Source organism: Oncorhynchus masou, unplaced genomic scaffold (genome assembly GCF_036934945.1).
Source record: "Oncorhynchus masou masou isolate Uvic2021 unplaced genomic scaffold, UVic_Omas_1.1 unplaced_scaffold_4115, whole genome shotgun sequence".
Lineage (NCBI taxonomy): Eukaryota > Metazoa > Chordata > Actinopteri > Salmoniformes > Salmonidae > Oncorhynchus > Oncorhynchus masou.
Window position 1 is genome coordinate 20,532 of NW_027010513.1, and position 10,583 is coordinate 31,114.

General features: G+C 40.4%; 1 protein-coding gene across 1 annotated transcript; it reads right to left on the bottom strand.

The window, feature by feature from the left end:
- Positions 1-5,524: 5,524 nt before the first annotated feature.
- LOC135534896 (sodium-dependent neutral amino acid transporter B(0)AT1-like) lies at positions 5,525-9,371 on the bottom strand. The gene is made up of 4 exons (XM_064961703.1): positions 9,164-9,371; positions 8,919-9,078; positions 8,228-8,390; positions 5,525-8,045 (listed from the first exon to the last, which is right to left on the bottom strand). Exons 1-4 carry the CDS (start codon positions 9,312-9,314, stop codon positions 7,797-7,799), a joined length of 723 nt encoding a protein of 240 aa, XP_064817775.1. The 5' UTR covers positions 9,315-9,371; the 3' UTR covers positions 5,525-7,796.
- Positions 9,372-10,583: the final 1,212 nt, after the last annotated feature.

A 10,583-nucleotide genomic window follows, 5' to 3' on the forward strand; every position in this document is an offset into this window, starting at 1 on the left:
TCTGTCCCCCCGCACCACAGAAAGGATAACCGTGTCACTCGTATGACACATGCACACACACACACACACACACACACACACACACACACACACACACACACACACACACACACACAGACAAACACCCACACACACAGACAAACACACACACACAGACGCACACGCGCATGCGTGCACACACACACACACACACACACACACACACACACACACACACACACACACACACACACACACACAAGAGACCAATTGAGTTCTGACAAAGCTAGACCAGTGATAACATGAAACCATAACAAATAACGCAAAAGTCCTTTACAGTGTGTAAGTTATACGGAACAACAATATAAACAGAAAATGTACAAGTCTTTATCCCATGTTTCATTCGCTGAAATAAAAGATCCCGGGAATGTTCCATACTCCCAAAAATCGTATTTCTTTCTGTTTACATCCCTCTGTGTGAGCATTTCTCCTTTACCAAAATAATCCATCCACCTGACAGGTGTGACATATCAACAATCTGATTAAACAGCATGATCATTACACATTACACACCTTCATTATAACAAATATTGGCACATCAAACAGGGGATGTAAGGAGCTTTCCGTATTTAGTTCCGTTCTGTGTCTTTCTTTATTTACAGTAGATACAGTCGGCCTCTGTCTTTCCACATGGATAGAATTGTGCAGTGATGAACTTGGCTGCCTACTGGTCCTCTTGCATCAGTCTCACCAATAACAAGCCACACATGCCATGCAAAAAGCAGGAAGCTGTGGGAGTAAAAAATAGTGCTCAAATACTTTTGAATCATAACAATTAAATAAGGTTTATTTCCTTAAAATGAACCTATAAATTTGATCAATATCATTGGCCTTCTGACCATGTAGCAATAAGTAATTATGTTTTGAAAGCGAGAAGGTAATTAAAAACTGAAAGGGATGAATAATTCCACAAAAAGATCATGATAGTGAGTGTTGTTTTACTGTAGAGTGCAGGTCAAAATTATGACCCTGAATTGACTACCAAGTACCCTATCGGGAATGAGTGTGTGTGTGTGTGTGTGTGTGTGTGTGTGTGTGTGTGTGTGTGTGTGTGTGTGTGTGTGTGTGTGTGTGTGTGTGTGTGTGTGTGTGTGTGTGTGTGTGTGTGTGTGTGTGTATCAGAGGAGTTGGGTACAGCAGAAGACACAATTCTGCCTGATTTGGATGAAGTATTCTTCTTCTTCATTGTTCTACATGTCTCCGAACTTAAGTGTCATTCTAAAAGGGGGTTATGATTGCCTCTGTCCATGACACGTTTCTTCAGGAAGAGGCTGACTCTGTAGAGGTCCACTAGAGGGATGGAGACACGGGGAAGAGCAGACAGCATCACACAGCAGACACCCAGCGGGATAGGGCTGCAACTCAGCCATGGTGAAGTGGACCTATTGAAAGGATGTTTCTTTACCCAGTTCATCTAAAAATATGTGAACTTTCCATCGATCAGGTTTATTGGATGTAAAATGACTGGATTAAACATTAAGTAATATCATAATGTATTGTTATCTCTATCTTGTCCTACTTCAGCCTGAAGTGATGCAACATTGCAACATGCATCAACAGGCAACAAAATATGTCTCTTACATAGTCAGGGTTCCATGCAACGTAAGTGGGTTGAGTTTCAGCCTGGACAACCACGTAAGCCAGGAAGACCATCAGCAGCATCAGAAGGTTGATCACTCTGCACATGGCCTGAAAATGTTGGGCCTTGGCCCCGTCCTCCACTCCATGTCATCACTGAACCTGAGAACAAAGAAACATTCTCAGATGAGTTGAAGAAATAAAAACAAAGATTTGATACTATTTTGTTATCTTTGCGCTTGAGATTGAGCTTGTTCAGAAGTGAGATCATGTATAGATGGAAAAAACACATAAATTGAGTAGACCTAACTTGTTTAGCCCATAGATGTAAACCACAGCGATGATCTGAAAGAAGACTATGATGAGTAGAGGCAGGGATCCTACATAGCTGTTGAAGATCTCCAGACAGTAGTTTCCTGAACCCATGGTAAAGATCAGAGCCACAGTGAAGGAGGCGAGGCACATCAACCCTAATAAAACAAACAGACAAATACATGATTATTCAGGACTGGTTCTATTTTATTACTATTTTCTTAAATGTATATTTTTATGTATTTTCTGAATGTATTAAACAGAGAGGGCGAGAGGGGACGACAGTGGGGAATGCTAGAGAGAGTTTGAGTCAAAGGGCAGTAAAGGCCAGATTTGAAACCTATGCTGACACCGGCATTACCGCTAGACCAGCTAGGCCACGACCAGCTAGACCACCAGATATTAGAAAAGCTGAGAACATTCGGTAGATTGTTTTGGAGTCTGAAGGAGCTTGAATGGTATGTCTATAACAGTGAAGGCTCCTCAGAGGAGGCAGGGGAGGACCATCTTCCTTAGTAAAACTCCAGATTGTGGCTTTAATCTAAACTCACATTCCCCCATATTGAGTTGCGCAAGAGATGACCCCTTGACACAGTTTAAGTAGGATCAATAGCACAAGTTTAATATACCCAGTGAAGGTTCCTCAGAGGAGGAAAGGGAGGACCGTATTCACATCACCAAATAATTGATTAAAACACACTGTTTTGCAATGGTCTACAGTAGCCTCAACAACACTCTGTAGGGTACCACCATTGTGTAGTCGGAGGACAGCTAGCTTCCGTCCTCTTCTGGGTACATTTACTTCAATACAAAACCTAGGAGGCTCTTGGTTCTCTCCCCTTCCATAGACTTACACTGTAATTATGACAACTTCCGGAGGACATCCTCCAAACTGCTCTTGAAGCATGAACTGACATGTTGTCCACCCAATCAAAAGATCAGAGAATTAATCTAGTACTGGAAGCATAAGCTACAGCTAGCTAGCACTGCAGTGCATAAAATGTGGTGAGTAGTTGACTCAAAGAGAGCGAAAGACAATACTTGATCAGCTTTCAACAAATTAATTTCTTCAAAAATGAAGGAGAAGCAAGAGAGAGAGAGAGAGGCTGACTACGGCCATCAGTTCGGTCGTCCTCCGACACATTTCTGCATCTGGCTTCTGGGTTAAGCAGGCAGGCATTAAGAAAATACCCAGGTTTTCCAGAAATCTTGTTTGGAAGATTACTTATTAATTTATTTAGCATCCCTGAAAACTATAAAACTGTACACAGATATTTCCAACAAACAATCACATTTCCAAATTGTTAGACAGTAACAGGACACATGGAATTATTACACATGTAACTATTTAAGATCTGGATTTCTTTGATGCCAAACCAGCCCACCTACTCCTCCTAGATTGAGTTCCAAACTCCAATGCTTCCCATGTGGAGCCTCTGTCCAATCGCCAGCTCCAAATGCAGCAGGGGAAGGCCCTCAAACACCAATGAGATAAGGGATCAGGAAAGCATCTTTGAAAGCCGACTTAACTTTTAATCATAAAAGCACTATGAATGTTATATATAATATATATATAATGTATATATATATACTGTATATATATACTGTATACTCATATAGTAACCAAAAGATATAACTATGAAATAACACATATGGAATCATGTAGTAACCAAAAGATATAACTATGAAATAACATATATGGAATCATGTAGTAACCAAAGAAGTGTTAATCAAATCAAAATATATTTTATATTTGAGATTCTTCAAATAGACACCCAAAAAGGGCTATTTTCTGTATTCCACCCCTACCTTGTCACAACACAAATGATTGGCTCAAACTCATTAAGAAGGAAAGACATTCCATAAATGAACTTTTAACAAGGCACACCAGTTAATTGAAATGCATTCCAGATGACTACCTCATGAAGCTGGTTGAGAGAATGCCAAGAGTGAGCAAAGATGTCATCAAGGCAAAAGTGGCTACTTTTGAAGAATCTCAAATATAAAATATATATTGATTTGTTCAACACTCTTTTGCTTACTACATTATTACGTATGTGTTATTTCATAGTTGTGATGTCATCACTATTATTCTACAATGTAGAAAGAAAAAAGGAAAAACAGAAAGAAAAAACACTTGAATGAGTAGGTGTCCAAACTTTTGACTGCTACTGTATATAAATAATAATCCATGTATATATAATAATCCAAATATACAGTAGACAATAGATTGCTAGTTTTATGTCAGAGTTTAAATGTCCCTTAGTCCTACAGTTGTGATCTTAAGAGTTGAAATGTGTTAATGTTCACATGACTGACCTTCAGCCACTTCTTTTCCTTGAATCCAGCAAAGGTACTGCACTCTCTCACACTGGTTGTCAGGTTGTTCCATAATCTAGACGCTCTGACTGAAAAGATGTCTGGATACATTTTGTGGACATAAACCGAGTTGAGCAGCCCCCTCTGGTTGAAACTCCTGATATTGTCCTTGTATTGTCCTTGTAATAGTTAACAAGCTGCTTAACTGCTTAAGAGGTGGTGGGGCAAGGTCATGAGTGACCTTAAACAGCAGAGAAGTGTTGGCAAGGCATAAGAAGCTGCCCAAGCTCAGTAGGTTGTATTTCTTAATGTTATTGCAGTGGTGATAAGTGTATGATTTTTTGTCCAGTACTTTCAGAGTTAAATTAGAGCTTTTGAAGTGGTTTCATTGCTGTGATACTAGCTTGTGACCAGGTTGTAAAACAGGACGAGGGATGGGATAAAATAACTAAGTGCGTGTACAGTTTAGCAGCATCTGTTGACATTTGGTTTCTGATCAATTTGAAATTCACCATGTTGCATTTTGCTGTTCCATATACTTGTTTTATTTGGTTTTTGAAGGAAAGGTCAGTCAATAATTATTCCTAAGTATTTAAAATGTGACACCTCCTTGATCCTCTGCCCCTTTACAGTTAAATCAAAATCAAATGTATTTATAATGCCCTGATGTCATCAGCTGATATCTCAAAGTGTTGTACAGAAACCCAGCCTAAAACCCCAAACAGCAAGCAATTCAGGTGTAGAAGCACGGTGGCTAGGGAAAACTCCCTAGAAAGGCCAAAACCTAAGAAGAAACCTAGAGAGGAACCAGGCTATGAGTGGATTGCTTCAGTCCTACTCAGACGGAAGCAATTATCCCCGAGGGCATCCTGCGAAATGCACTGTTTCTCATTCAAGACCAATGGACTGACTTCACAATGCATCCTGACCTGGATCAGAGAAAGAATGGAAACAACTCTAATAGACTTTACCTTCCGGGACTGAGGACAGAGGACTGTGCGAGAGAGAGAAGTGGGACTCACTCCTTTGGCTGTGAGCTATTTTTGGCCTGTTGGCCTCATATCACTACTGTCAAGAGAAGAGGACAATGGACCTTTTCTTTCTCCATCACATCCTCGAGGAATCCACTTGGTCAGGCAACATCGGCATTCAAGTACATGACCTATTGCTGTCAGGACCAAGTTACGAACTCGGGTCTCCAGTGTGAGAAACAGTCACTTAGTAAACTGAGCCACTAATAGTCGTCAGAGCCCAGGAGATGAGGCAGACACAGCAGTATTAGAGACGGTTTAATAAAGAAAGAAGGAAAAGATTGTCAGGCAAAAATATAAATCCACAACGTCAAAAGTAATTCCAAGAGAAAAAAAATGTATATCCTCCAAGACACAAGGAAAATCCACAAAGTGGTAAGAACAGCAGGGAACAAAACAAACCTCAAAAGAATAAGAAAAAAATAAACAAGAAAAAAATCTAGAGAAACAAAAGTTCATAGCATGGCTGGGTGCTAACATACAAACACAGAGCAAAGAACTGAGGAACACTAAGGGTTTAAATACATTCAAGGGAAATGAGGCACAGGTGCAACTAATAACTAGAACAAGGGAAAAACAAAAGGGTCAAAAAAGCACAATGGGGGCATCTAGTGACCAAAACCTGAACAATCCTGGCCAAATTCTGACAATTGCATTCTTAAATTCCTCTGAAACTGGCGTTGTGTGTGACATATTGGAAGGTATTGAGTAATTATAAGACGGCTGGTCGACTTTACGAGCCCATGATCAATACCGTCCCGGCATTGTCCACATTCGGATGCTAACTGATTGCCTAGTTCATTGTCTATTCCTGGTTGGTGAAGCTCTCTATAAGGTCACGGTTGTGAAAGAATGTGTTGGTGAACCCCTTTCACATTGTCTCTTTCAATTACTAAGATCAAGTCATTCTCAAAAATCCTGTGAATATTCTGTTGTACTGCCTGACTTGAGTATGGAAGTTCATTCATATCGACCTGTGGAGATTCTCACCTCAATAACTGTGTTGTATCTCCTTATACCCTGCTTTTATATTGTATCTTTAACTACCTCATTTTCCAACTGATTTAGTCTAGTAAATAAAACCTTAAATGAATTATTTGTGGCATTGTTTTACTTTACGAGCTACTGGGTTCTTGAGGTTCCAGACACTCGACAACTGTTCAGAATGAGAACATGGTAGAAATGATTATATTGTTGATATGATTAACACTAACGATTAATGATAACTACTGATAGAGTTCATTCAAAAGTCTCTCTATAGGCAACCCATAATGGTGCCCCTTTCAGATTCATCTGAACAGTATAACCAGATGAATCAAATACATCTGATCAATTCGTTATTCCAGTAATTAATCAGTCAATTATCTGGAATATTTGTTAGCCCAAAGTCGCAAGACCAGCACTACACATTAAATGGTAGTCTCCAAGGACTATGCTATAGCAAGACCAGAACTACACACTGAATGGTAATCCCCAAGGACTATGCTATAGCAAGACCAGAACTACACACTGAATGGTAATCCCCAAGGACTATACTATAACAAGACCAGAACTACACACTGAATGGTAATCCCCAAGGAATATACCATAGCAAGACCAGAACTACACACTGAATGGTAATCCCCAAGGAATATACCATAGCAAGACTAGAACTACACACTGAATGGTAATCCCCGAGGACTATACTATAACAAGACCAGAACTACACACTGAATGGTAATCCCCAAGGACTATGCTATAGCAAGACCAGAACTACACACTGAATGGTAATCCCCGAGGACTATACTATAACAAGACCAGAACTACACACTGAATGGTAATCCCCGAGGACTATGCTATAGCAAGACCAGAACTACACACTGAATGGTAATCCCCAAGGACTATACCATAGCAAGACCAGAACTACACACTGAATGGTAATCCCAAAGGACTATGCTATAGCAAGACCAGAACTACACACTGAATGGTAATCCCAAAGGACTATGCTATAGCAAGACCAGAACTACACACTGAATGGTAATCCCCAAGGACTATGCTATAACAAGACCAGAACTACACACTGAATGGTAATCCCCGAGGACTATACTATAACAAGACCAGAACTACACACTGAATGGTAATCCCCAAGGACTATGCTATAGCAAGACCAGAACTACACACTGAATGGTAATCCCAAAGGACTATGCTATAGCAAGACCAGAACTACACACTGAATGGTAATCCCAAAGGACTATGCTATAGCAAGACCAGAACTACACACTGAATGGTAATCCCCAAGGACTATGCTATAACAAGAACATAACAAGAACAAAGGATATAATTTAGTTTAATGTTGACTTTTCAGCACAAAAATGACAATGTGTCAATCAATGTAAGCTTTAATGGCTTTTCTGTCATACCTCATCCATACAACCTTGTAAAACTATCAAACGTATCTATTCCTTTCAGCTATCAGTGGCATGAAGGAAATAAATGGAGGCCTGTCATGAAAACAACAATGGGCTAGTGATTTGATCACTATCTTCCATCTGCTGTCTCTGGGATGTCTGGTTTGTTCTTGGTAGCCTCATCCATCAGGTGAACTTGCTTGGCAATAGTGTTTAAGTCGTCTTGTTTAAACTCATTATCCTTCTTGCAGCAGCGGTTCCTCAAACATTTGTAAATAGCCGTAAGAGGTACAGAAAGACCGGGGATTCCTGCCAGGATGAAGATTATAGCAAAGATCCAGGTTGGATATTCCTTCTCCTCCAATGTAGGGAAGTTTTCCTGTGAAGAAACAGTAATAACCTTGTTAAGTGTGTTTATAGGCTACTGATGCCAATGTCTAGTGAGATCCTTTCAAACACCCAATAGAGAACATGTGCATGCAAGTTGATTTACTATTATGCAAGGGGAAATCTCCTCATTTCATAACTAATTTGGCCACTGACAACAAAGTGAAACGTTACCGATTCAGGATTCCAGGCTTTGTACATGGGTGTTTCTTGGACTTTAGTGATAAAGTAGAACACAAAGATGACAAACATGATGGCGGGGCTGACAAATCTCCATGTGATCTGCCAGAAGAGGTTGGGCTTGTGGCCGATCATGAACTCAATATCATCGTTGAACCTGTTCGAATAATTTACATAGTCAACATTCATTAGTGCCCAGACTCTAATGAATCTACGGTGAATGTAAGGACCATGTTAATCAACCGAATTTTGTTTCAATACTAACCTGTCAATGCCATAGAGTAACGTAACCCCCAACATCTCACTGAATGAATGTATTACTCACCTTTCAATACCATAGAGGTACACTAGCCCGACCATCTCACAGAATGAATGTATTACTTACCTATCAATACCATAGAGGTACACAACCCCGACCATCTCACAGAATGAATATGATTCTCACCTATCAATACCATAGAGGTACACAACCCCGACCATCTCACAGAATGAATATGATTCTCACCTATCAATACCATAGAGGTACACAACCCCGACCATCTCACAGAATGAATATGATTCTCACCTATCAATACCATAGAGGTACACAACCCCGACCATCTCACAGAATGAATTTGATTCTCACCTATCAATACCATAGAGGTACACAACCCCGACCATCTCACAGAATGAATATGATTCTCACCTATCAATACCATAGAGGTACACAACTCCGACCATCTCACAGAATGCAATGATCAGCAGAGGAATGGACCCGCCATAGCTGTCAAAGAGGGACAGCCAGTAGTTCCCTGAGCCTTGAACAAATATTAATCCAACAAGGCAGCAGAGGACACATGTTATCCCTGTAACAGAAGAAGAAGATATTTAACAAAGGGATCTCCATCCTTCAAAATGGTGTAAGGGACATATGTCTTTGTCTCATCTCACCAGCGATGGCTTCTTTGGGCCAACTCTTGGGGAAAACCCCCAGGTCCTGAAGTGGTACCAGAACTCCTTCAATATTGCCAAACATGGAGGACAGGCCGAGACAGAAGAGCATGATGAAGAACAAGACTGACCAAACAGGAGATACAGGCATCTTAGTGATGGCCTCTGTGAACACGATAAAGGCCAGACCAGTTCCTTCAACCCCTGCACCAAGACAAGGAGAGAATGAATCAGAAGCCTAGCACCAAATCTTATACAAATGCATTTGAAGTCAAAAGTTTACATACACATTAGCCAAATACATTTAAACTAATTTTTCCACAATTCCTGACATTTAATCCTAGTAAAAATTCCCTGTTTTAGGTCAGTTAGGATTACCACTTCATTTTAAGAATGTGAAATGTCAGAATAATAGTAGAGAGAATGATTTATTTCAGTTTTTATTTCTTTCATCACATTCCCAGTGGTTCAGAAGTTTACATACACTCAATTAGTATTTGGTCGCATTGCCTTATAAAGGTTTAACTTGGATCAAACATTTCAGGTAGCCTTCCAGAAGCTTCCCACAATAAGTTGGGTGAATTTGGCCCATTCCTCCTGACAAAGCTGGTGTAACTGAGTCAGGCCTCCTTGCTCGCACACGCTTTTCAGTTCTGCCCACAAATTTTCTATAGGATTGAGGTCAGGGCTTTGTGATGGCCACTCCAATACCTTGACTTTGTTGTCCTTAAGCCATTTTGCCACAACTTTGGGAGTATGCTTGGGGTCATTGTCCATTTGGAAGACCCATTTGTGACCAAGCTTTAACTTCCTGACTGTTGTCTTGAGATGTTGCTTCAACATATCCATATAATTTCCCCATCCTCATGATGCCATCTATTTTGTGAAATGTACCAGTCCCTCCTGCAGCAAAGCACCTCCACAACATGATGCTGCCACCCTGTCTGCTTCACGGTTGGGATGATGTTCTTTGGCTTGCAAGTCTTCCCCTTTTTCTTCCAAAGATAACGATGGTCATTATGGCCAAATAGTTCTATTTTTGTTTCATCAGACCAGAGGACATTTCTCCAAAAAGTACGATCGTTGTCCCCATGTGTAGTTACAAACAGTAGTCTGGCTTTTTTTATGGCGGTTTTGGAGCAGTGACTTCTTCCTTGCTGAGCGGACTTTCAGGTTATGTTGATATAGGACTTGTTTTACTGTGGATATAGATACTTTGTACCGGTTTCCTCCAGTATCTTCACAAGGTTTTTTGCTGTTGTTCTGGGTTTGATTTGCACTTTTCGCACCAAAGTATGTTCATCTCTAGGAGACAGAATGCGTCTCCTTGCTGAGCGGTATGACAGCTGCGTGGTCCCATGGTGTTTATACTTACGTCCTATTGTTTGTACAGATGAACGTGGAGCATTTGCAAATTTCT